This window comes from Ammospiza nelsoni, chromosome 17 (genome assembly GCF_027579445.1).
Source record: "Ammospiza nelsoni isolate bAmmNel1 chromosome 17, bAmmNel1.pri, whole genome shotgun sequence".
In the NCBI taxonomy this organism is placed as follows: Eukaryota; Metazoa; Chordata; class Aves; order Passeriformes; family Passerellidae; genus Ammospiza; species Ammospiza nelsoni.
The window spans coordinates 6,753,901-6,781,548 of NC_080649.1; the positions used below are offsets into that span (position 1 = coordinate 6,753,901).

General features: G+C 40.1%; 2 protein-coding genes across 3 annotated transcripts in view; both read right to left on the reverse strand.

The window, feature by feature from the left end:
• Positions 1–1,175: 1,175 nt before the first annotated feature.
• BHLHA15 (basic helix-loop-helix family member a15) lies at positions 1,176–4,767 on the reverse strand. 2 transcript variants are annotated; one of them, XM_059484368.1, is made up of 2 exons: positions 4,533–4,767; positions 1,176–2,628 (listed from the first exon to the last, which is right to left on the reverse strand). In XM_059484368.1, exon 2 carries the CDS (start codon positions 2,590–2,592, stop codon positions 2,092–2,094), a length of 501 nt encoding a protein of 166 aa, XP_059340351.1. In that variant the 5' UTR covers positions 2,593–2,628; positions 4,533–4,767; the 3' UTR covers positions 1,176–2,091. The 2 variants fall into 2 exon arrangements, with proteins under 2 accessions (XP_059340351.1, XP_059340352.1); XM_059484369.1 differs by lacking the exon at positions 4,533–4,767 and adding an exon at positions 2,733–2,842.
• Positions 4,768–6,117: 1,350 nt separating this feature from the next.
• Positions 6,118–27,648, reverse strand: part of LMTK2 (lemur tyrosine kinase 2) — a 41,383-nt gene continuing 19,852 nt past the window's right edge. The window contains exons 7-14 of the mRNA XM_059484665.1: positions 22,314–22,447; positions 19,126–19,210; positions 18,356–18,477; positions 16,714–16,863; positions 13,558–16,465; positions 11,872–12,007; positions 11,211–11,459; positions 6,118–10,085 (exon numbers count right to left, since the gene is read on the reverse strand). Of these exons, the coding sequence (XP_059340648.1) occupies positions 10,057–10,085; positions 11,211–11,459; positions 11,872–12,007; positions 13,558–16,465; positions 16,714–16,863; positions 18,356–18,477; positions 19,126–19,210; positions 22,314–22,447 (3,813 nt within the window). The 3' untranslated portion in view covers positions 6,118–10,056. The remainder of the gene's footprint in view (positions 10,086–11,210; positions 11,460–11,871; positions 12,008–13,557; positions 16,466–16,713; positions 16,864–18,355; positions 18,478–19,125; positions 19,211–22,313; positions 22,448–27,648) is intronic.

Genomic DNA, 27,648 nt, shown 5'->3' on the forward strand with positions numbered 1-27,648 from the left:
GCAGAAAGTCAAAAATACACAGCCCAAGCATTAAACTGTGTATATTTAGGAGCAATACCAGCATAATTGGTTCTTAAAGTGCAATTCTTCATCAAGAGCACTGTTAAAATACTAGATTTTAAACTTGCTGGTTCCCTCTTTCCACCAATGCAGCCAAACAGCAATTCAAACATAACTATCCCACAAAAGCATTCCAGGGATGTTTACTAGCTGGAAACTCTCAGATAATGACCTTTAAAGAATCCTACCAAAAAAATTACCATAATCTACAAGTGCTTGGTCATAGCTGACTGTGTGATACACAGAGCCACAGTTTGCAGTGACCTAGGGTGAGAAATAACCAAATAACATCAACATCTCTTACCTGAGGAGGTGCTGAGTGGAATAACTGGAAGAAAAGGCCTTGGTGTTACTGACTGACCCATTGTGATCAGTGCACAAACACAGTGAGGATTCATTTACCCACACAGAGCTGCTGGTGAATGGAGTAAGATCCAGCACTGTAATGACAAGTTAAATCTCTAAGAGACTCTGCAATTCTTTCATTAGCACTTGAGTATGAGAAGGGCTAAATCACATTTATTTTAATGTGAAAAAAGTTCAGCAACTAAGAAAATTCCAGTTGAGGCAGGACCAGTAAGGCAACCACATGTATAAACTGTTGTGTTGTTCTACATCATAGCTATGGATTGCTGTGGTGGAGAAAGAGAATTCACATTTCATATCCCTTACCAGCCTGTGTGGGAATCCTCACCTTTCACTCTCAATTACATTGTCATCCCCTCAGCTGTGCTGCAGCAAACTACAAACACATTCCAAACTGCACCGAGCAGCATGATTCTTTTGTGATGGATCTGATAAACCCTTCCTCAGCCCCCACTCCTCCTTGGACACCCTTCTCTGCTGGAAAAGGACCAGGCCACAAACCATTATCAATCCTAGTGATGGACGAGGTGCCAAATGTTTGCTGTGCCCTCAGAGCAGCAGCTCCTGTTCATGGGGCATGTGGGGAGGGGGATCAGGGACACGGGGGCTCTGTGGGCACCACTCTTCCAACTGAGGCCACTCCAGCCTCAGGTGCCCCAGGTAAGAGAATAAAAGAGGAAATGAGAGTTTCTCAGTGACATAAAACTTTTTACCAGAGAAGGGGATAGAGGGAGGGGGAAAAAAAGAGCTTATTTTCCTTTTGAACAATTTCTGCTTCATTTATTGCTTTACAGTATCAGAATCTAACACTAACCCAGAAAGAACCTGATCACATCACAGGTTTCATCAGGAAGTAATTTGAACTGGCCAGAGCATTGTCTAACTTAAGACTACATGAAAGCATTTTTATCATTGTCTTGGCAAAGTAAGTAATTTGTCCCTTATTCATTATTTGTATTAGAATGGCACCCAGACACCCACTAGAGAAAATCTCTGTGAGGCCAGATGCTCTGGAAACACAGATCAGAACTGTCCTTACTCTAGAGAGCTTACAATCTAAGAAAGCTTTGCAGATGTTTGCATCAACAGATGCTTTTATGCCTTGCAATGTTCAAGATTACCAGGGCAGATCCACCAAAGCTAAAGATCAAGATGAATATTCAGATTTGGTGACCAATTTCCCCTATGTGCCACTTCAGTCACCAAGTCAGATGCTGTCATCAATTTTAATCTTCTCTTTAGCACAGCAGATGAGTCACTGAAAGACTGGTGAACAGAATTACAGCCAAGATTCTCAACTCCAAGGAACTCAGATGACACAGACCTTAAAGGTTCAACTCACTCTACTCCAGGTGGGATAATTTTCAGAAGTTACTAAATCACATTTTCAAGTCAACTCCAGTGTTACAGGATAGGTTTCCAGACCCTGGCACACAAACACATTCATTATGCTCTGAAAAATTCTGAGGGTTTAAGATAATTTTTTAATGTGCCATATAAACTATAGTCACGAGTGTTACCTGTTTGTCTTTTTAAGAATAAAGGAGAGACTGGAGGCAAAAATAATCTTTTTAAACCTCTAGGTAATGACATGTATTATGATGTAAGAAGGAAAAACAATGACAGTAGCAGCTGGCAGTTGGTGTTTTGGCTGAAGTTATGAATCTATGTGGAATATTTCTGTAGATTTTCCTCATGGTCATCCTCCCCATGCTGCTGTTGATAATGCTGGTACAATTTGGATCCCCAGGCTCCCCCCATCCCTTCTACTGCTGGGAAGTGTCCGTTGGACATATTGAGTATAATGGAGGTCAAGGATTTAATGTAGTTTTTGGCCAGAGTGAGAGTCTCTATTTTGGACAGTTTGTTCTCGGCCCTCACGTGAGGGATGACCTCGCGCAGGGCCTGGAAGGCATTGTTGAGCTTGTGCATCCTCTGCCTCTCGCGCTCGTTGCTCTCCAGCCTCCTCAGCAGCCTGTCCTTGCTGCTCCAAGCACGCCTGCCTCTGCCTGGGGGGCTCTTGCTGCTCTCCTTGTTCCCCCCATTCCTCCTTTCTTTGCGCCGCAGACATTTCACCAGTTCCTTTTTTCTCATTGCTGGCTCTTCAGAAAACGCTTCTTTGTCAGTGGTTTGCCTTTGTTTCTTTCCTTTGGTTTTAGTCTTCATGTTTTGTTGGATGGACTGGTATTAATGGTCAATGTGCTGTAAAAACATAACACCAATATTCAGCTGGGAGGAGAGCTTGCAGAGGGAACAGAGGGCAAGTGAATGGAACCAGTGAAACAAAGATGCAGTAAATCACCTACTGGGGAAAAACAGATGCCTCTGCTTTCTTAGAAGCAGGCCTCAAAGCAGAGAGGTTTTTCCTTTATCACTGGACAAAAGAGAAAGTGGTCTCCAAGTCGATTGAGTCTTTCTGTAGAAAAGTGAACCACAACTCAAAAACCAGGCAGAGTACAACAGTCAGTGAGGTTTGGTTACACATCACCTCTGTTTGATCTCTTACGCTGCTGTTGTCTCCCAGCTCCTCACTCCCTCACGTTATAACAAAGCCATGCACCACTTCCATGTACATGTGCTGGCTTAGGGGAGTATTAGACAGACCCTCAGGCTCTTACTCAAAGTAATTTCTCCTTGAACTCCTAGTAATTGGTTTTTGTAGGCACAGGTTTCCACTGTGAGAGGAGTCCACTAGAGGGAAACATGGCACACTCTCAGGGAGAAGCTCCAAGCCAGCCACGTGTTTTCAGCTGCAGCATTTCTGTGTTGTGGGCTCGTCCTCAACACACACACACACAAAAAAGCACTTCCCTCTTCCAACAAAAATCCAGTAATGTCAAGGCTTAACTGCAGTTACTGCCCCAGATCAACAGCAGCAGAGCAGGCTATTTTCCAAGTTACCCAAAAAGACACAGCAATGTTCCTTCCTCTGCATTAGGTGACAGCACTGATATTTTCCCTCCCTTCTGCGCCCACATTTTTTTACATCTGAATAAAACAGCACCACAGCAACCCTGCCTCTAACACCAACGGTCAGTGTTACTAAGAGACATTCCCAAAATATGTTCTTTCCACAGCCTTCCAGTTCATGTAGTCAAAGGTTTGCTGTAAACAAAATACATTTTTATGCCGATACTATCGTGTAGGAGCAGTTTGAGAGTTGGTGAGCCAATAAAAAATGAAGGAAAAAGAGGAACAAAAACGCTAGCCCCAGATGTGAGACTGTCCCAGTACAACCTCAACCTTAGCTGGAGCAGGTGGTGCTGTGTCAGCAGGTCCTGGCTGTGCTGTGGTAAACACCCCCTCCTGTCTCGTTTCTCATTTCTTGAAAACCATGTTCACCTGCTGGCCTTGCACACTGACTCAGTTCTCTGCCTGGGAGGATATCCTGGCCATCCCCAGGTTCCTTACTACCAAAGAGGCAACTTTACCAAACAGGACAGGAATTCACAAAGCAGCTGGGTTAGGGTAGCACCCAGGTGATGACAGCTCTAAGATAGCACCAAGCAGCTTGTGTTGTCGGAGCCTAAAAAACACTGGAGACACACAGGTATCTTCAGAGAGGAAACAGGTCCAAAAGCAAGCACTAGGTTTGTTCTGCACCCTCTGTGTAGCTACAGAACAGCACAGAGGAATGGGAGCTTCCCTGCCCAAGCACAAGAAGCGCTGCTGGGCAGTGCTGCTGTTTGGAGGAAAACAGCCCACAGGACTTGGTGAAGAGGGGGCTCATGGACACAGCCAGGAGAGAAAACTGGAAGAAGATCCAAGAGAAGGGAAGCTTCAGCAAACTGCGAGAGTAAAGTAGTCTTGAAAACTACAGGCTGGGCAAAAGCAAATGGGGAATAATGGGATAACAAGGTACCTAGCTGATAGGCTTGTTCTTAGACTGCTGTAATCTGGAGAAGTAACCTTAAAGAGCCCCAGCTGAGCTGCTGGGAGTCCCAGGAAGGTGTTATCAGAGTGTGCAAGGAGCAAACAGATTGTGAGGGGATCAGGAGCAACAGACTGGAGTGGTCAAGAGAAACCAAAGAGAGCAGCCAAATAACAACACATTTAACACCCTGTGCAGCCATCCACAGGGCTGGCATCCCTCTTCTGTGACTTACCACTCCACCCGCTGCTGAGAAGGTGCCTGGGGCCCAAAGGGCAACGCGGCAGAGACCCAGGGGAAGCCAGGAACAGCAGCAAGGGCTGCGGGGACAACAGGGAGGGAACGCGGCGTGCGCTCTGAGCGAGGCAGGCTCTGTCAGCAGGAGCGTGCGAGGGGCCCAGCCCGGCCCCGGCCCGAGGAGCCCCGGGCAGCGCTGCCCGAGCCCCGCAGGCGGAGGCAGCCGCAGCTCGGCCGGCGCTGTCCCGGACACGTCGCTTTAGCGGCGGGGGCGGGCCCGGCGGGCGGGAGCTCCGGTGCCTCGGCGGGCAGGGACCCGCACACCGCGCCGAGGGGCCGGGCGCGGCCGCAGCGCCCCGCTCACGGCTCCAGCCCGTGCTCGGGGTGCGACAGCGCCGGCGGTGACAAGGGGCACACAGGGACGGGGGACACACGGCATGAGGAGGCGGCGCGGGTGTCACCCACGCTGGGGCAGGCACAGCGCTGTCACCGCGGGAGGGCCGGCCCAGCGCCTCCTCAGCAGGTGGGGTGTCCCCGGCTGCAGGACATGGTCTGTCCCAGCTCTGTTCTGCGTGCTGTCACAGCACCCGTGTGACACAGCCCCACAGACACAGCACTGCCATCTCTTTGAGAACTCGCTGCTCACAAAGACTGCAAGTTCTCAAATTCTTTGATAATAAGTTCTATATAAGGTGACCAATTTAGTGCCATGGGATCTTTTGCATCTGTTCTCATTAATGGCCACTGCCTTGGTCAAATTTCAGCCCAGTAGTTATATTTTACCTAATGAAGTCATCTTGATATCAGTTTCTCATTCCCAGGTCACAACAGGTGCCAGCACTCAACAGCTGCCGTGAGAGGTGGGGGCTTCCACAAGAGCCTCCATCCACACTGCCAGGGCTGCCTGGGCTGTCCCCTCCTTCCCGGAGAGCAGGGAACACCAGCACTCCCCTGTCCCCTGCCCAGCCTGGAACAGCCACAGCAGCTCCCAGGGAACACCAGCACTCCCCTGTCCCCCTGCCTAGCCCAGAACAGCCACAGCATCTCACCAAGGCAGCTCCCAGGGAACACCAGCACCCTCCTCTCCTCCTGCCCAGCCTGGAACAGCCACAGCAGCTCCCAGGGAACACCAGCACTTCATTTATTTACCTGGTGATTTTTGGTCCATTCAGCACATGCACTTAGATAGAAAAACCAAGCAACTCTTCTAGGAAGAAATTCAGTGAACACTGAGAAAACATCATTAACCTGTTTTCTGAAGTTATAAATTTCAAAAATTCCCATTCTTTCTACAGATTTCTAATTCCATGATTGAAAGCAAAATTCAGTATTCAGAATGACACTGTTTCTGTTTTAATTATTGCTTCTCTACTGACTGTGTACACACTTTACCTGAAATTCTCACAAGGGTGATGATACTGGAAGACTTTAAAGGTGACTAGGCTATTTAGCATGGGATCATCTGCTGGGACTGTGGCTTTGAACTTTTGGAACTTTCTCAACCTCAGGAGACTAATAAATATATCTTACAGTAGAACTACACTGCTGGCATCTGTTTAAAAATGAACAAACAGACAAAGAGATTATAAATATATAACTGTATTTTATTTTTAATATTAAATATTTTTAAATTACAAGCAGTTTCTTGAATCACACTATGCATGATAGTCAATATACAGTAGAAATTACAATTTAAAAATGTACACAATTTAAAGACATTTTGACCTGAAATTTCATTAACTATGATATATTGCCATAAACCTCATACCTGTATTAAATTACAATAGGAAAACCTCATACCTATGATTTTGTTACATAGTTTCTCATTTACAAATAGAATTGAACATTATATATACACACACATCAGTACCATTTATCATTTAAGTTACACCTACATCTGTGCAAGTTCAAACAATTTCATAAACAAAACTAACTGTAAGTCATATTCAAGTTTCTGAAAAACAGGCTGCTGGTATTACAAATACTTATTTTCAATAAGTTTATATGATGTTTGACTCTCCTCTAGATTTCTTCCCATTTTGTACCAAAACCATTAACATGTATGACTTAAAGCTGAAGTAATTTTTTTGAAGTAACTCCATTCTTATTTAAGGCTATTTCTTATAAGGCTAATATACTTGAATTCCACCTTTCACCAACTCCAACACAAATAGCCAAGTCACTGACACCTGACAATGCTGACATTTTAGGATAGTGCTTAATTGTGAAAAAAACCTCTTTCTACAAACCAGCCTCCTCATGAAAGATTGAGTATTACATAAAAATCTGCTAAAAATACTGATAAAAAGAATGAGGCTTAAATGGCTTTCAGTAGTGCATCAACAAGGATATGAAAAAACATTTAAATCTGTTCATTTCCATAAATGCAGTTATACACAGTGTATCTGCAGCTGGGGCATTTGGGAGAGTACAGGTGTTCCCACTGAAACTGGACACACTTGTTGCTCTCTTGGCTTCTCACTACAGATCCTGATGTTCAAATAAACCTCTTTAGGTGGGAAAAACCAGATCTTTTAAATACCTTTAGTAGCCAAATTGAGACAATGCCATCATTATTCAAACAATCCAGTTATTCTACTAGAGAAGGAATTAAGCTGTAACCAGTCCTCATAATAAACCATTGAAAATAGATACATGTACTTCTACAATGGAGACCAGGCTTAAGTAGCTAGTGCAAGAAATTACATAGAATGTAATGAATGATTTGGAACAAATCCCCTCATTATAATGTAACATGTTGGAATTACTGATTCATCTTCATTGTGCCACTTAACTGCCAGGCAGATATTTAAGTATTGCTAGTAGTTGATCAGATCTTTAAGTGTTATTTTTTTACCCCAAAAGATAGTTTATATTATTGCAATCCAGCCTACTGGATTACTGAAATTAAAATTTACGTTTAAGTGATCTGAGTTAAGTTTAAATACTTCTTTCTCTTCATTGTACAGCTAAAAAGGACATTACCTTGCTTAATATCATACACATCTTGTTTTGGAAAAAATGCTCCTTTGGCAATTCATTAGCAATGAGTCCATTTGGACAAAGGAGTAAACTTTTACTTCCTGTGTAAGCTTTTCTTTAAACCCGGGTAAGAATAAAAATCTTAGATTTCCATCAAGCAAAGGAAATTCCTGATGTGCAAGATAAACATCTGATTTTCCAGAATTACAAGGAACAAAATGCACAACCAAATGACAACATTCTGGAGCATAAGCTTTTATTTAACCCAGAATTATTTTTTAAATAAAATGATTCAAAATTAAGGCTGAACTCCAGGTCTGACAAGTTTTTCACCACGTAAGGCAGACAAGCCCATGTGTTGCCTGCAGACCATTATGGAGCTTCATTCTTACTATGGTGAAAATTTAAAGACAGATAAGGTACCCTAAATCTAGCTGTATCAAGGAGTGTAATGTTGGAATTATGGAGTTCCTAAGCAATAGTTTGTGCACAAGGTCTGTTACCAACATTTTAAAATATTTCCAGTAGCGCACAGCTTCCTTAAACCCTCTACAGTATATACTGTAAGCCTGTATTAAGAACTACTTGACTTTGCCTTCTAAATAATGTTTTGGGAAAGGTCCATAAGAAAATTCAGTTCCTCACTTCATACTGAAGAACAGTTCTGACTAACTCTGAACCTGAGTGCCTCATCAGAAAAAGATATCTCAATTCATTGGCAACTTCAAACAACATTATTAACTAAATCATTCCCTTTTAATCAGTATGGAAGCCATTCTGGTTTAAAGGCTAAATAGCACTGGAAAAAAACTAGTTAACATATTCTTGTCATTTTTAAAACATACTTAAAAATCAAAATTAACACAGAGGTATACAAAAAAAGAAAACATCTGAAAATATCTAGTCCTCCCATCTCCATATGATGAAAATTCTCTGGTGACTGGATCTGGACACAGAACACTTGGACCACCATAATCTCAAGCCCTGCCAAAACAGCCACTAAAATACAAAGTACTTCAGATGTCAGTGCATTTGTATTTTAGTACAAGTAAACAAATACAAAGCCAGGTAAACTCTTCCATCAGTGCTTCCTACAGATCTGAACTGCATAAGGCATTCCAAGAAGTCAGGGATTTGTTTCTCAACTGAACTCACTTTGGAGTAATAATCAAGGATATCTTTTTCCAAGCAGTTTAGAGGATTAAATCAGCTAAATGCATGGTACAGCAGGAAGGTTAAGCCCCCCACTGTCTTGCCTTCCCTACAGGCTTCAGAGCAAACCTATTGTACTGCAGCCTTTGTTCAGAATGCATTTCAAGATGTACCATGGAGCTCTGCAGACATCTTAAAATGGATCTGGCCCGATAACGGGTGCAGAACTGGGCATTAACCATTAATCAAAATTGTCATAACATCACCAAGAGGTAGATTTACCACAGGCCTCTGAATAGAGCCCAGATCTGCAGTCAGCAGAAGAATGAGCTTCAAAATTCACAGAATGTACAACTAAAGGGCCAAGTGTACCCAAATCCAGTCTATTGAAATTAGTCTTTATGTAAGATTCATAAATTCCAGAGTTTTGTACAACCAATTTTCCCTCTTCTTTCTCCAAGGCAGAAATTGTAGTAAAAACTGGAAGGCCCTTAACTTTGATATAGTCAGATGCTATTACAGTTTAAGCAGTCAGTAGGATCATATGTAGGAATTAAGAGACATTATCTCTTTCATCTAAAAATTCCAGAGTATATTATATATTCTTTTCCAGTTTCCTATAAAACATGAACACTAACAACCATTCTATAACCATTATCATTTTAGAAATGGTACTGAATATAAGATTTCAGCAAGTCTAACATAATACTCAGAAGTTATGTACGTTTTACGAGTACCGTGCATAGCAAAAGGCTACAAAAAGGACAAATTAAACTGGATAACTGGGCCAATTCAACTTGTCTTGTTTTCCTTGAAAGATTTAAGATTTTGATTCTGTACATCATCAGGAAATAAAGGAAGAATAATCCATAGTGCAATTGTAATAAGCAAAGTAATATGTAGTGATATCTTTTTGAATAAATATGGCTCACTACTGATCAACTATCATTCAAACAGTTCCATCAACACAGCCACCTGTTGCACAGGACAGGTATACACAATTCTACAACAGGTGTATGTTCAAATAGATAATGAACTACATGGAAAAATATAAAAAGAATATTATACAATCTCATACATAAACCAGACTGTAGTGTAATTGCTTTACTTGTTTAAGTTATCTGAAAAATACTTCAAGTACTTGAAAACAGCGGCAGAATCATCTTTCAATGAAAAGCAAAATTGCACTGATTTAAAAATACATTACAAAGTTAAATACACATTCAAATTAATGTCCTGATTTAACATTGCTTTCAGTGTTTACTTCCATTTCTCAGTACTTCTTGATTACCTGTGTTACTCCAGGAGGATCCAGAGTTTAGATAAAGAAGTCTCAAACACAAAGTCTGTGTGTTTTATGTATGGAGTCCAAGCACATTTAAATGGATTTAATCTTTTTCTCCATCTTCACTGCTTCCTATTAGTAAAAGAGAGGTCATAAGATACAGTGAGATTCTTCTGCACAACCCTCACTTCTTTGTAAGACCCTTGCTAGAACTTGGCATTCTGCTGTTTTGCCCTTCCAAGTTTTGGTTAATTTTTCCCTACACTTTCAACTAGTGTAAACATTTGGTTCATTTATTCATAGACATCTGCCTCAATCACACAGTTCAATGTCACTTCTTAGGACACATAAGGCAACGTAGGATCTCCAAAATACTCTCTCTTATCTGTAAGTTACTAAGCAGCAAATATTATCTAATCAATAAGCACAATACAAGAACAATACAACTCTATATAACACTGATTACATATTTATAGACATTGACCATAAGCAAGGCTCTGCTATCAGTAATATTTATTTTTAATAATGCATTGTGTTATCAAGATTAATAATATGCCAGACCAATTCAAGTGTGGTTATTTTTGCTTCTCTTAACCCTCAAAAACATATCAAAGGTTAAAAAAGTTTTTGGTTATTGACAAGAAGGCTTGTTAATAAACACTGCTAGTACTCAATATTGCTCTGAATGGACTGTTTGGGTCTCCTAACAAAAGCTATCCTATTCACAGCTCTAGAAAACATGCTGCAGTTCTTGAGAAAATATCAAGAACGCAATCTCTAAAAAGCAATATGAAAAGAAAACTAAACTGTAAAATAAGCTTACACAATAATAGCAGAAACATTATGTTCCTGGCATCCTCATCCTGTGCAATGAAAACACAATTGTGACTTAAGACAGTGCAATAACCAGAATTAATAACTGCCATAGTGTGGCAGGTGCAACAGCAGTGCTGCAGGACTGCAGAGGGTTCATTCATCCAAATACAGCTCTTGGGTTTTTAACACAAAAACTGAGAGCTTGTTCTGTAAATGTTCTACCACAATTTTGCACCAACTTGGACACAAATAATCTCAATCTCCATAGAAAACTATGTCTTAACTGAAACATAAGACCAGACATGAACTTTCGTAGTGTTAAAAATGTACTTCTACATTTGGTATTTAAATAGAACAAAACTTGTTGTATCTATTCCTTTATCTTTACGTACCGATTTTAATTTCTATCTTTAAAGTAATTATTGTGACTAAATCACTTACCTCCTTGCTCTATATCTGAATCTGTAAGATGTGTAAGAGAAAAGCTTGCCATGTTTGCAGGAGAGATGGAGAATCTGGAATAAGGGGATGAATGTGACCAGTTCTGATCGAGAGTCCGGGATGGTGGAGGTGGAGAGAAGTACTTTGATGGCTGCAGGGGTGCTTTAGAACCAATGAGACTGTTAGCTGCCTTGGAGATAAAGGATGGCTCTGGAGAAGAGAAGTCATCATCCCACTCAAAACCTCCACCTAGAGGAGGGGAAGAAAAAAAAAAGTAAGAAAGAAGAAAAAAAGCAGCATTACAGTAATGTCATGTAAGGTCACCCAGAGTTGTACAAGGAGACTGGAAGATTGCATTAACCCCAAACAAAACCTGTGTCCCTGGGCAGGGCTCTAGCCCAGGGAATCACAAAGATTTGTCACCCAGTTTGGCTGCCTCTCAGGCAACCCTGGACACATCAATATATAAAGACCAGTATCACATCCCAGCTTTGCTCCTCAGGACCAAGGGACTGAGCCCAGCTGCAATGTGTGCTTAGGATGCAAGATTGAAGCCAACATGGTCCAGTGAATTTACAGATCACACAGTTTAATGACTTCTCATAAAAGGCTCTGCATCAAACAGTCTCAGCCCCTGCTGTGTATAAATATATTCATGTACCTTCTTCATCTGTTGAGCTTTCTGAATTTGCAAATCTGTTTAAGTAACCAGGGCTGGAAGATGGAACAGGAGAGCTGCCAGCACCTTCCCCGTTCACGTCTATCCCATGGCTTCCCAGCTCTTTCGTTGGTGTTTCCTAAGGCAAACAAAGCCATTTTTTGAACTCTTTTTACACACAATGTCTCCATGCCTTCAGATGCCAGCACCCACAAATACACTTCCCCATCCTGCCATCAAATGGAATTAAAAGGTCTGTAAACTGCTACAACAACACAACAAGACTTTGAGTTACAGATTAGCACATGCAAGTACTTCTAAAGAAAGCTGCATCAAATCTATGCTAAAATGCACACAGGAAACTACTATTTAAATATTATTTACTATATAAAATGGTTTCATATTTGTAGGAACAAATACCTTCCAGTTGAAAACAGTTCCCATATCAGCTTAATGTGGGTAGGGGTTTTTTTCACTCTTTAATAAAGCCTTATCCCAACATTTAATTTTTTTTTAATCCCCTAATCATGTTCAGGATAAAGAGCCAGACTTTGTACAGCCGGTATTGGAAGCAGCCAACATTTTATCAGTTATTGTAATAAAAAGTAAAGAGTTCAACAACCAAGAACAGTTTAAACACAGCTGATTTTTCCTTCCCCTCTGACAAAAGGATTACTATTCCACAGGCTGCCTAAACACAAATAAATCACCTATGTTTTCTATTCCAAAACACAGTTAACTATAATATTAAAGTGCGTCATCATAAGCAACATTTCCCAAGCTTGACAATGTGACTTTTCTTTTAAACTCACTGGACTAGTTCAGTTGCCATAATGCTAAAATGCAATCCCCTCTGTATCCAGTTACAGAAGTTAAAAATTGATAAAGCTGATAGGGAAACAAAAGTAACCTTGAATTTTATAAGCAGATCACTGTGTCACTGAACATGAATTTCACAGGATTAATAAAAATTAGCATTACCGTCTAAATACTGTTCTTATCTTTGATCATGATCTTAGATAAATTTACCTTAGTGCTAACTAACAAGATTCAGAGTTAGTTTCAGTTTGAGTTTTGGGGTTGTTTTTTTAAATTTAATTATTGACTTTTTTCTTTCTTCCTTTCTTCTATAAAGCATCTTAAAGACTTCAAACTCATTAAACAGATAAGCCGTTTTTATAAAGCTGCAACAATATTCTGTCAAAATAGGATAATTAAATATTGTCCATAGCAGTGCTGTCTTGCATATTCAAATTAAATACATGTTATAAACAGCAGAAAAACATCACTAAAATTTGTTTCATTCAGCACATGCAGTCAAGGGTTCAACAGCAAAGGAGACTCATGATTTGGAAACCAAAGCTAAATCCACCTTCAATTCAGATTAGTGCAGCTATTCTACAGTTTAGCAGCACTAAACTGTACCTAGCCAAGTCACAAAGTTCTTTTTTCTTTATATATAAATATCATTCTTTTACATATATAAATTCTTACAAAGCCTTTATATATTAAGAAAAAATAACCTACATCATGAGCAAGCTGTAACCCTGCCAAAACAAGAACAAGAAAGGTGCTTTTGTAACAAGGTTTTCCAAATATTAAGCAATTTATCCAATTCCTCCTTGTTTAAACAAAAAAAAAAAAGGCAAGACAACAAAAATTTTACTTAGTAATTAAAAAGAAAGGTACCTGATCAAACAAATAGACTGTCACATCATCAAAGAATGTTACAGCCTTTTTCTCATCTTTCCAAAGTTCAGGCTGCCTTTCATTAAGAGGTTTTGGAAGTTTCAACAAGCTTCTCAAATGTTTTCCATCATCTTTTTCAGTAACTATCTCAGGTACTTGATGAACAGTTTCATCTTCACTGTCAGAACTCAGACTATGCATATGAAAAGTCCTCATGTCATCCTCAGAATCACTGTTTTCATCTTCCTCATCTGCATCATCACCATCTTCTAAATCCAGCATCCCAGCCACGCTGAGTTTGCCGAGGTATTTTCCTTCAATATCTGGCTCTTTCAGCTTTTGTCCTTCCATGTGATAGAAGGACTTCTCACTGTTACTCAGATCTAAAGCCATGTTGTGCACAGGCTTTAAGTCTCTGTGTGAAAGGAGCTCTGAAGTGTTCGTGCCAACACAAGAGACACTTTTATGGGAAGTCTCAGATAGTTTTATTTCATCCCTCAGGTTACCTTCCATCACTATTTCCAGGGAAGTCAGAGCTGCCTCAGCCCACTCATCAGGGCACCCCTGCATCCTTTCATCCATCTCTTGGATCTCTAAATTGTGGTTTAGTTCCAGTTTTGAGTTTTGATTATCATCACCCTGGTAATTCCTCACATCACACGCTTGCTGTCTCTCTTCAAAACCAGAAACCTCTTCAGTGTGATTGTCTCCTCTGTTGGAGGAAATAACACACACAGTCTCTCTGGACACATTTACAGACTCTTCTGGCTTTTTATCTGGCTCAGAATCATTATCAGAGAAATAGGCTGAGTCTCTATAAGAGTTTTGATTTCCACTCAGAAAAACCACTGGGGTTATTTCTAAATTGCTGTTCACTGCATCCAAACAAGCTGCTGCTTCTGACACAATGATGACTGGATTAGAAGGCAAAGCACTGACACTGTTCTCATTCACACACAGAGCAGTTTCCACATTGGAAGTGTCCTCAACAGGAACATGGGAAGTCCATTCTGGAGATTCCAGGTTTTCTGTTTCATAGCCACTGTCAGCAGGTTTATCTGGTGGCAAAAGTTTCTGAGGACTTTGAGCCTGTAAAGATTCTAAAACCTCATTTACATCTAAAGAATCCAAAGAATCAGGAGTCTCTAAGGCTTGTTCTACAGTTTGTATAGGAGATGGGCTGTCCTCCAAAAGACTATCCTGACTGGTACAATCTGAAGCAGCAACAGAAATTGAGGTCACCTCTTCTGGAACATCCTTACAGTTCTCAAAATGATTTGATGTTTCTTGCATTTCCTCCAATAAACATTCATTTTTTTTAATTATGGGAGAACTATCTTGCACATTTCTTTTCCTATCTTCCTGATCACTACATTTTTCTTTGTTATATGTTGTTTCATCAGACTTGAAAAGCATTGCCTGTTTCATCTGTGCATCACACTCATCTGTTTCAATAGCAACACTGTATGGACTGTTTCCAACATTATTATTTTTGGCATTATAAGATAGCTCTTCCTGACAGAGAACATCGGTGTTACAGGACATGACTTCATTCACTTCTACATTTAGAAATGTCTCCTCATCCTTCAAAATAGGAAGATTTGCACAGCTATCAGATGAATTATGTGCTGTGGGTGGACTAGAGGATGCCTGCATTTTTACAGGAGTCTGAGACTGGGAACTGGGATCTTTACTCATTGTCACTGGGTTAAAATTTTCATCTTTCACTGTTCTAAGACTTTCGTGTATTAAAGAAAAGACCTGTGCATTTTCAGCCAGCACAGGGTCGGGCTCTACAGAGTTTCTTTTTGAGGTTTCTAATATATTTCTTAGAACATCTTCTGAGTACTGCCCAAAGTCACTGCTGTCTTTTTTAGGCAATAACCCTGTTAATAAGTTTTTCTCTTGAAGAAATAAGAAGTTATCAGACAGTTCTTCTAAAGTTACCAGCTCTGACTGGTTAGAGATATTTTCACATAAGGAAACAGTTTCATTTTCAGAAGCATGATTAGAATGCTCCTTCTCAGAAGAGCCTACTGCCTTTCTAGCATCTGTGTTAGAGTTCAAAACAGCTGGTTTAAAGTCTTTAGGAGAATCACTTGTTTCAGCAAACCCAAGTATTTTTCTATTTGTCAATTCTTCTGCTCTATCAATATCATTAAATATACTCTGGAAAGGACTTTCTGGACTATTGGCAGCAGTCAAAAATTCCTCTTTAGGATCTGTATTGTAGTGGAAGAAGTCCCCATCAGTACTAGATTCTTCAACATCAAGATCCCTGAGAACCGTGAAATGAGAACTTTTTTCTTGTACAGCTTCTTGATGATCAACTTCTGTGGTTAATACAACTGATTGGTTATCAAAATTCATGCTGCAACCACTTCCTTTCTCCTCTAACTGGATATAGTAGTCATTTCCAACAGAAAGTTTGTGTGCATCAAACACAGGTAACACCCCAGGGACAGCAAGCGATGCCTCTTGACCACTTCCATCCTGTGCTCCTGGTCCTTGCTCTGAAAGTGACCTCTCAAAAACCTCCACTGGATAGAAAATACTTGTGTAGTTCATGGCTTCATCAGGATTCACATGACCACATTCATCAAAGTGATCATGTTTAGCTGCCTCCCAGATGTACTCAAAGCTCAGCCCATGGCTTGTTTCAGTTACTGTCAGAACCTCCTCCAGCTCGTGGCCAAGTCTATCTCCTGTGAAGTGATCCAAGATTGGGAATGCAGAATTACTTGCTTCTCTGTTTGAGGTGTTTGGTTTCAGAGCATTCCACTGCTGCTCAAAATCAATCTCTGAGTCCCTCTGGCTCTGCATGCGGAGGTAAGTTAAGAGTCTGTGCACTTCTTCTGCCGTCGGTCTCTTTTCTGGGGGCAGCCAACAGAACTGCAGAACTTCATACCTACACAAATAAAAACATTTTCAATAGGTTTCCCACTGAAAAGGAATTTCTAGAATTCAGATACCTAACATGCCTCAGAGTACCAGTATCACTGGCAGAACTTCCATCTCCAGCACATCCCCTTACTCCCTTTACCTAGGGTTTGTTTGCTGAGTTTCCATGTAACCATTTCAATGTTTAAGAGAACTGAGCCATTTCAGAAACTTCTTCAGCAGCTTTAAGAATAAATAGAAACACTCAAAGTTTACCATCTGTCAGAGTATGGCTGCTCCAGCCGTGGCTTGAAGGGTTTAACCTGCTTCTCCTTGATGACATGGGTTAGGACCTCCCTGTCAGAGAAGTCTGAGTAAGGCCGAGCACCGTTCTCAAACAGCTCCCACAGCGTCACACCCAGGGACCTGCAAAAGAGCAGCACAGGATGGGCACTCTCAGAACTACTTTAGAGTGCCTTTTCTCAGAAAGGATATGCAAAGCATAACTGGCAAGGAGAAATAAATACTACTCCCCATTGTCTCTAGAATAACTTCAGAACTTATTTCATTTTGACAGAATGCTAAAACCCTGAAGAATAAAGTTGCTTGAAAGCAACAACAATGAAAACAACAAAATGTAGAAGGTCTCAAATTATTTGATCATGGAAAATGCCTACATATAATAAAACATTACCTTTTCAACAATTTAAAAATAAAAAATATATATTTTCTTTTTTACTATAGTGTATAGAAATGAGATTAAAAAACCTTACAGTTAGTCCAATAGAAGAGAAAAAGCTTTCATGAGAAATTGCAGTTATAAGTCAAACTGCTAGAAAACTCATCTTTGTTCCAGAGTTCATGGAATTCTTTATTGTCAAGCTGCAGTGGTCAAAAGCTGCCTCTGTACTGTATCCAAGACTAATCACATTTTCACTGAGTACAGTCAATGCTAGTCTTTGGGGAATCCTTCTAGGCTCAAAATGCAAAGTAACTGACTCTGCACATAGAATAACTCAGATTGGAAGGGGGGTCTGGAATCATAGAGTTCAAACCTGCTCAAAGCAGCTCTGCATAAGAGGCACTGAAATACAAACTGGAGACCTAAAGGCCCTGGCTGCTTGCAGTCCAGATGAACAGTATGAGCAGAGGAAGTTTTTATATAATTTCTATATACCCCACTTGCTTTCTGCAACTGTACTTTTAAAACACGAAACAAACCCAAGTTTACTATTTAATATCCTTCAAATATAAAGCAGGAATTAACTATAATGCTTTCAGAAAGGTTAGCCTAATCCACAATTTCCACTATCCAAATTTCTTGGGGCTTGAGAACTGAAGTGGAACTTGGCTATTGCAAAAATGTTCATCCTCAAGAGTCCACCAGCCATTGTCTGTCAGCTCTTTGGCAGCAGAAGCCATCAGTTAATTGCTGCTCTCAAATGCTCCAGCAAGAACACAGCATTTTCATTAAAATGACACTGTTCTACCAATTGAACTTCATCAGGCTCCAGTAGGGATTATCTTTTTATGTCACTCAGAGCTACTTATTCTTGGAAAAATAATTTACCATTTCTTTATAAATATCTGAAGTTATTTTTCATTAATAGAAAATGTTTATTAATTAATAACAATTAATTAATATAATTACAAGTTATGTTTTTTAATTAATTCAAAATGCTTTTGTTTATTACTATAAACACCTATTATTCTGCTAAACATTTTTGCTTGCTCCAACTTTCTCTCAACAGATTTCTAAGCATCTTTCCAAAGCAGGATATAGTTGCAGGTTTACAGTGATTAACCTACTGTACATCTGATGCATCAGGCTAATTCAAATATTATTTACTCCTTCATGTAGCATTTGAAAATATGTTCACAGATGTCTCATTGAAATTTCTTAAAGCCTTCTACATACCATATGTTACTGTATTTATTTTGCTCTGCTGATAACAGTCTGTCTTGAAAACTTGTTACTAACTCAGGTGCAGTCCATCGTAGAGGAACAAGTTTCTTCTCATCTGTCTCAATATAATCTTCCTAAATTATTGATGAAAATGAAGAAAAAAACCATAAAAAGGCTGAACATATATTGGATCAACTTCCAGACAGTGACAGTCTTTTCCTTAATACGTTTTTCACTGATGACTATGTAAAAAATTATAATTAAAAAAAATAATCCTGTTTTCCCCATGTAGCAGAGAATAATGCTATGGAGGAAAGCCATTCACTGGTCACTGCATAGCAGAACACTGAATGCCAATTTATTGTTTAAGGTTTGGTACTTACAAAGTGTTTTAAATAATGTCCTTAATTTTTCACTTTATTGATATACTTTAATATTTTGAATATTTTCATTAAGAAACATTAACTTTAACATTAACTTTTCTTTCAAATGTGTCCTTAAAACACATTAAAATTAGTTTGTTCCTATTGTAGGACCACTGTAAATAGGACCAAAAAAGGGTAGATTTAGCAGAAGATTCCAGAAGCAAAAACTCTACTCATCTCTAGAAAGGTACCTATTCTGATACATGAACTCACTACAGTTATTTGCCAGTAATACTGTGAAAGTTCATTATTCAAATAAAGGACAATCTAGTATCAGTCCACAACTTTCAAGCACACTTGCTGTAACCTTGGCCCCTGAATCCTTTAAAAAAGTGGTCCATGACAAGATTAACTCACCTTATACCTACTGAATCCTATACCATAATCTCCTACTTTGACATTTAAGTCGGATGTGAGGAAGCAATTCCGTAGGGCCAAGTCACTGCAAATGCAAACAAACAACCAGTGAGACAAACCAGGAGGTCTCCAATGCAAATTCAAATGGGTTAACACAAGTTTCAATTCTTAGAACAGTCAGGTCACAGTTTGAAGTATCAAATGAAAAACCACAAAAATTATTTTTTAGAGACTTAGATTCTAAAAGTCAAGGACTTATGCAGAGTTACAGGTTAGAGCTGCAAGTACCAGGAGCAGATCAGTAACACAGACAGTGCTGAGCACTCAGCATCCACTCTAGATACAGTTCAGCAATCTCTGTGCATGAGCTACAGGCTGATCCCATAGACCCAAACCCTGCTGGAGGCTGAGGCAAGCTGGGTGCAAGCAAGGTGTGCTCCTGGAGCTCCTGCAGCTCCCTGATCCTCTTCTGAGCAAATGAAACCAGTCCCTGCACTCTGAAAAACCAACTCACGTGCAGAGCAAACCCAAGCACAGGAGCTGGGGAAAGGAATTTCTAAAGTACAACTGTGATCTAAACCAAACATCAAGACAGTTTTTTTGTTGCTTACATTTTTATTAAGTTTTAGAACCTACACATGCCAACAATTGATTCCCTATCTCACTGAAATACTGTGGTCACTACAGTTCTATACAAACACTCATCACCTCCAGAAAAAACAAACACTGATAGGGTTTCTCCTTAGAGAGGATGTATTGGACAAGATTTCTTTTCTGGTCAGAAGGCTGTGATTTCCCTTGGGCACTCCCACTGCTTCAAAGCAGAATCAGTTTAGAGCCACAGAGCCACTCTGCATTCTGGAACCCAAAGAAAACTTAACACAGTGACAAGGCAATCCCATTTAAAGCTTTCATACAAAACCCTGGACTATAGTCCTGTCCTGTATAAAAAAGTTCAAGCTGCAGTCACTTCTCTAGAGCAGTGGTGTAGACTCTTAAGAATTCAAACTACACAGAGCATTTCCATGCAGTTATTGCATTCTGCTCACAATCCTCTCCTGGAGATTACGTGGGCTGTTCACATGCTCCAGTGATGTCACCCCCTAGTACTGCATGGCTTGCATTTTAACTGCCATAAGCAAAATCTATCAGCAACCCAGATGAAATAATAATTTCAATATCATACTGAGCAACCAGTAATATCTTACATCTGCAGTTAAGTTCCTCAAGTAACAAACCCATACATTACATGTGAGCCAGAACTACAGTCAGTCTTTGAAAAAGACCAACAGAAAAAATAATATATTTCATAGAAGTCCTCCAATAAACAAATCACAAAGCTCTTGAATAGACACAGAATTTGCTTCCAGCTTCTACCAAAAACTCATGAACCAGCACTGCTGCTGTAATAATACAAAGAGACAGTTTTAGGAAACCCATCATGCAAACTCAGAAATTTATGCAAGTTTAATGAAGCTGGAACTGTGGCTGTGACAGCAAAGAGCTCAGCAGACTAATTGCTCAAATATTTCACTTTTCAGTTTCACAGAGGGGACTAGGCAATTAAGTTCCCTGGAAGAACTCTACCTTTCCTTCTGTTGGCTTAAAAAAAGTCTCTGAGGTACAAATGGTCTGAAAACCACAGCCTGTCTGCTACAAAGACAGATGATGATGTTTTCCTTTCCAGAGTCATTGAACTACACAGGTCAGAAACACATCTATAACCTTCAAGTATGTCCCAGAGCTTGCCAAATTGTTTTATACTATTTAAACAAATATCCTGGAAGAGAAAAATTGTTGGCTGCTTGAATTTACCACTAACAACAAAATCACTGATGCTGGAGCTTTACCACTTACTCTGACAGCATCAGGATAGTGTTGCTAGAAGTAAACATTACAATGAGAATCTTGCAGATCCACAGATTAATTATTTACCAAGTTTATCTGTATTTCACAAGAATGTACTGTTAAATTGAATACCTACAGAGCCATGGTGCTGCAAGACAAGAAACTGATCCCTCTGTTAGACAGGTACAACTGGTATTACCTTCAAGTCATTTGAAATTGTTAAAAAGGTTAAAAGAAGAGTTCTATTCATCAGCCACCAGCTGAGTCCAGGCTTTGGGGCTTTTTCAGGGTTTTGCTGCTGTTTTAAACCAGCACCTTTTAAGACTTAGCTTTGAGAGTTCATTTCTCCCTGAACACAAGACCTCTGCCTTCCCTAAGCAGCAAGAGGCTCATTAGTAAGCTCCAACACAAGCTCCTGCCTTGCTGAAAGGATGATGCAAGTGCTGGTTCACAGCAGAGAACAGACTGACAAGGTAACTGTCTTGTGGCATCCAAGGTTTCACCATAAAACCACATTTGGAGAACAAATATTCTTTGATATTTTAGTCATCTCAGAGGTTAATAACTTCCAGTTCCTTAATACCTTTACATTTAAAGCAAAAAAAAAAAAAAAAATTTGTATTTTTTTGGGCAACTTGTTCCATGAGTGAATTTTCCCAGCCTTTTGCAACTGCTACCATTCTTTCAGTATTCACTACATTAACTTTAATTAAAAATAATTATATTAATTAAAAATAAATCTAGCATTTTCCCTGATGGGAACAAGATTTTTCTCCTAGCATGATTACTTTGAAATGTGCCTACTTCCTTTAGTGAAAGTTTAAATGTTACATGAACAACATCAGTGAGAGAATTCCCCTTTCAGTCAGATTTTCCTTCTAAACTCAGCTTCCTCCTTACTGCGTTAGAAAGGGGTTTTTTTTTTCCATTTTTAGTCATACAGGTAACATTACCGAAGAAGTTCTAAATTTCTACAATCTAATAAAAATTCACAGCCCATACGATTCACTGTAACTGAATTTTAACATCCCTCCTTTCACAATAAACAAAATTAATTTGACTTGGCCAAGAATTAATCAAACAACTCCACGTGGACTGGCTTGGCACCAGGTTGTGTTCATGGGCTGCAAACCCAAAGAGCAGCTGATCAGCTTTCAGGCAGGTGGAGCTGAACACCACAGCCCAGCAGCTCAGTTAGCACCTTCATTAGCATCACACCTCGTGCCTCAGGCTGTTTCACACGTTTGTGCAAACACAGCCTTCAGCACCCCAGGATTTAATGAAAACAGCCAGGTGAGTTTCAGAGTGCATTGGACAGACTGGCATTTCTCTGAGCCTACCTGTGCACAAAGTTGTGTTTGTGCATTACAGCGAGGCCAGCAGCAATCTCACACGCCATCCTCTGCAGCAGCATTATCTGAGACTCTCCCCTAATGTGCTCCTGCTCATTGCAGATGTAAGTTTTCAGGTCACCCTGTAAAAGAAGTTGAAGATATTTATTAGCCTTATATATTGGTTGAATCCAAAAAAATTATTTTTAATAAAGATCCAACTGACCACCTTACTTATTTACCACATTTATGCTCAATAAAATAAAGCTCCTCAAGTTTCCAGTCTCCATAAAGGATCTTACAAAAGTCATCTAAGGCATTTGGTATTGTCCTGAAGGGTTTTTAATCTAATCATTTAGTAATTAACATCCTAAATCAGACTGCCACATAAAACCTGTCATGCATTAATAACTTCCATTAAAAAAACAGAGTTTGATGAGCCTCTGAGCCTCTGCTTTTAAATGAGATGAGTTTTCAAGTGCTCCAAATCAGCAAAGCTGTCTGTCTGGAAATTTGTAAGGGGCTGGAAGGAGAGACTAGAGAAGAGAGTTTCAGACATTGCCAGCTCACCAGCTTTCTGTATAAAAATCATGGTAATAGAGCACATTCCAGTCAGAGAATTCTGATGATGGCAGCACTTTTACTGAAGCCAGGCAATGCTGAGCAATAGATATGTAATTAATGAGCCCACAGAAGCACTCTATAAATTACTAAAAAAAAAAGCTTTGAAATAGAGGAAAATAATTGAATACTGTCCAAACATTCAGGAAATGGAAGACTTATGTAGTAAGAGAATCCAAGCAAGGGAAAAAACAAATTTCTGATGCCACTGTTGTTCATTTTCTCACAGTTTGATTTTCAATCCACCAGTCCTGTATTTTTGTTATTTAAAATATAGACTTTCTGAAAGGTTAGCAAATTATTTTAAAGACATTTCTGTATTGAGACTGCACAGTGTATATCACAGCTTGTTTCACCAGCATAACATCCTGGGCTTTGTCCATGCCCATTGTTTTCCCAAATCCTGGGCCAGGAAGCTCTTGCCAGAGCAGAGTTCCAAACAATCAGGAAAGGAACAGTGTTTGTAACACACACGGGTTCCAAATGACAGACCCAAGGAACACAAGCCCTGAACTCCCTGCTGAGCTGACTGTAGGTGGCAGCAAGAGCCTGAAGAAAGTCAGACTCTGAAATTGTCATTCATTAAAACAGCAACTGCTTGCTTAGGGCTTGTCCCAGGTGGATTAAGTTCCTAGGATGCCTGAAATGCACCCAGGAATTACTTTTTAATTTTTAAATACATTAGCAACAGCAGTGCTGTGTGACATCCCTTATTTAGTAAATTATTCATGTAGGCACATATTTTTGTAGGAAAATGGACTTTTATTAAATCCAGCACCTTGAAACATACTGGTTCTATGTTCCCATTCTGGTCTAATTAAGGCTACAATCGAGGTTAAAAATATAAAATAGGAACTTTTGGTATTGCTCTAAAAGAGCATTGCTTGTACCAAACTGGGGTGAACCAATGCTCACACTCAGGGGTTGCACTGCCACAGTGAGCAGTGGCAGCTGGGCAGCAGCTCTGCAGGAAGGGACCTGGGAGCTCCAAAGAGCCCTGAGTGCCCTGGGAGCAGCTCCTGGGCTGCACAGGCAGGGCCAGGCCCAGGGGAGCTCTCAGCACCTCCTCAGATCACACACAGCCTGTGCTCAGAGCTGGCTGCCCCAGAACAGACAAACTGGAGCAGGCTCAGAAAGAATCACCAAGACAGTCAGGGATCAGAGCATTTCCCCATCAGGAGAGGCTGAGGGAACCAGGCTCACTCATGGAGAAAGACTTCAGCACAATGACTGCCCAGCAGAAGTTATTAAAGTCTAAGCCAGGCTCCTCCATGGATGGAGGATGAGAGAGAACAGCCATGAGCTGAAACATGGACAGCTCAGACTGAGTGTAAAGAAAAGAATTTTTCACATAAGGACATGAACAGAAGTGCAGGCTGCCCAGAAAGAACACGCAGTTTCCATCCCTGGATGTTTCCAGGATTCAGCTGGACAAAGTCAGAGAAATCCAGTGTGACCTCAGGATGATACTGCTTTGAGGAGGAGGCTGGAGACCTCCTGAGCTCCTTGCTAGCCTGAATTATCCTATGATGCTTCCCTGCCTAAAAGCAGACAGTAGCAAAACAGCAACATTATCCCTGGACTATTTTGAGAGCCACAAAATGGCCCTTTATTGACAGACTTTTTAACACAGTAAATATCAAAGGTTATATATATCTGAATAAATGCAGTTCTGCAAAATTCACTGCAGAGACGTCTAAATATAAAAAACTCAATAATCATGCTTGAGGAAGGCTCTACTTTCTCTCCAACCTCCTCTGCCACTCTGCCTTTCCCCTCCTCTCCTGGGATTCCATGAAGAACTAAATTTTGCCTTTCTTCCCATCCTTCTCTGTTCAGCCATTTTTGTAAATTTTAATACACTTTTTCTCTGTAACAGCCAGCAGCTGGGGCACACTTACAGTCAGTGCTCTCTGGCAGCTTTTTGTTTGTGCAAATTCCATACTGGGTTCATGTGAACACTCAAATGGCTGACATGACTTTCTAACCAGAAGGCACTGACAGTTTTAAAACTGGTGGTTTTAAAAATGTGAAGCAGTTACCAAACTACATCTACTGAACACATTCTACCAAATTGTCATAAACTGACACATCCCCCCTTTATTGTTAAACCACACACCACTGATAAATCTGCTCTTTGGCTCATAGCCATATTGGCCATGATCATTAAATAGATTCACTGAACTCTTTGATTATGATGTTTTCATTGCAAAGATTCTTTTTTGATTAGAACATGCTTTCAAGGGGCAGTAATTAAAAAAAAAAACCAATCACTGCAAACAGACACCTTCCCCTAACAGCAACATCCCTAAAGTAAGCTACAGAGCATTCCAGGCAAATACTGCATCCTGCTGATCTCATCTGCCCAGGGAATTGCAAGTCTTGAAGAATTTCTGTAAGAATTTGATAGGCAAATCAGCCTCACAACATACATGCAACTTCCACATTTGAATAACTTTCCTTTTACTCATAAATTATGTCAATCCATTAGAGGATTTGCTGTGCTGACAAAATGCTGGCCACACTCAGGGCTGAGTAATATATTAAAGTTAATAAGACAGCAACCACTATTTTTAACCTGGCATCATTCTGCAATGTTTAACAGTGAACAGTTAACTATTCATAGCAGGCTGCACCAATATACAACACAACCAATATGGGCCAAGGGGCTGTTAGACCTTTTTGAGCATTTCTTTTTATATTTACTATTTTCTAAATAATTTTAACACAGGCAAAGCATAGAATTTAACAGCTTAAATCACTTTTGTGCAACTGACTTCTCTTGTTTCCTTCCCAGCTCTGCAAAGCAAGGGATACAGAGCAACTCTGGTTACATTATAAAATAGACTTAATGGTAGCCAAAACAGTTCTTGCACATGCAACCAGCAATCTTGTGTAACAGAAATGGATCAGGAGTTTCTGTGGCCAAGAAAACAAGCCAGCCAGCCTGCCTGACATTCAGCATTGCCACCCTGACAGCTGTGGTGTCTCTGCACTACAGTTTCCAGTGCCTCTGATCAAAACCTTCCAATGCCAAGGAGTCTGGGAACTGATAATCCAACAGGGCTGCCTGAGCAGCCAAACAAGGTCAGCTGGCCCTAAAAAGGCTACAAATCCAAGCAAGAGAAGCAGCAATAGGAGGACACTGTGATAAGCTATGAGTTTGAAGGAGTGTGAATAAAACAACCTCTGTACCCTCCAGACTGAGTTGGTCAGCAGAACAGCCACATTTTTGTTACTTCGTATGCCAAATTTGCTAAACAAGGTCAACACTGCCACGTGAGCCTCACAAGAACTTACCACCTGAAGATACTGAAACTCCCTATCCAACACAGCTCATCTTCTTGCCATGTTTTTTCAGAACTACTGAATTCTTAAATACACAGGGGATTAAAACAAGTTGACTTTGCTGGATCTACATAGACACCACCCTAACATACAGGAAAGAGCTTTAGCTGAGCATTAAACCACTGGCAGCTGAACAGGAGCATGGTTCTCATCCTCCCCACCTGAACAACAGTCACCACAGCCACTGGAACCTTTAGTCCACCCCTTCAGTTCCACCTGCCCTTATGCTTTTTCTGCTGAAGAACCACTCCTGTGTGTTTTGGAAGTACCTCCATGCACCCCAACTCACCCAATTTCAGGGGAAAAAATACAAACAGAGCTTTGAGATCAATTTCTAGAAGTTCAAAAAACCAAAATAATGGCCATTCCAACTGCAGTGATAAAAAGCTTCCTGACACTCCCCTAAAAACCTTTTTAGTAAAAAATCCTATTTAGCCACATCTTCTATTCCATCATGCTTCCCTTACATTCCTTCCTTCCTGTCTGTTCTCTGCACTTACTCCAACATTGCCCCCTCCCAGTCCTGGCCCACAACAAGAATTAGAGATGGACAGGGGCACTGAGCTGCTCACTGGGCCCAGGCTCTGCACCAAGCTGCAAAGGGAGCATTGTCCTGTCTGCCCAGCCCCTGAGCATTTGTGTGCACAAAGAAACTCCATCATGTCTAGGAGATACTCAGCTCTACCAAGTAAGAATTATTTAAGCGAGCCAGACTTTAATATGAAAGTTATGTTTAACTGACTGTAATATATAATTTTCTAAAACCAAGTTTTAGTTCACTTGGAATAGAATAATGAACATAGACATTTATTTTCCATTCCACAGAAATTACCTAACTACACTCAAATTTGTAAAACTACCACTTTAACTGTCAAGCTTACTGCCCCCAGTTAAAGTGAAAATCTATTTTATCCCCTTAAATAAAATCCTTTCCAGATTACTCTGCAGGATCATGACAACTTCTGGCATAAAAAATGAAGAATCAAACAAGGATATTATTTTTTCCTGTACACCTAAAGTAGGGCAATCTTTAAAAGCTACTCCATCTTCAAATTCAAAGTTGGATTAAATCACATAACTATTTGAAAACATGGCAGCAATGAAATCTGATTTGGATGTATATCTGATAGACCGTATAAAATGCAACTTACTTTCCAGGATCCTTTAAAGAAATTCCAATTTGAATAGCAAGTTTAATAACCAGCAAGTAGTATTCTATTCCTACATTGAAAAACTATGAAAAACCTTATCTGTTAACCTTAGGCACAGAGTTTTTAATTGTTAGCAAACCCAGAACATTTCATTTGATCAGACACTTAAAAAGTTCAGACATTTCTTCCACTTGGAAAAGAAGGATTTTATCAGCACTTCTGCC

Coding starts and splice junctions, on each gene's coding strand:
- BHLHA15 (XM_059484368.1), bottom strand. CDS start 2,592: ATGAAGACTAAAACCAAAGGAAAGAAACAAAGGCAAACCACTGACAAA.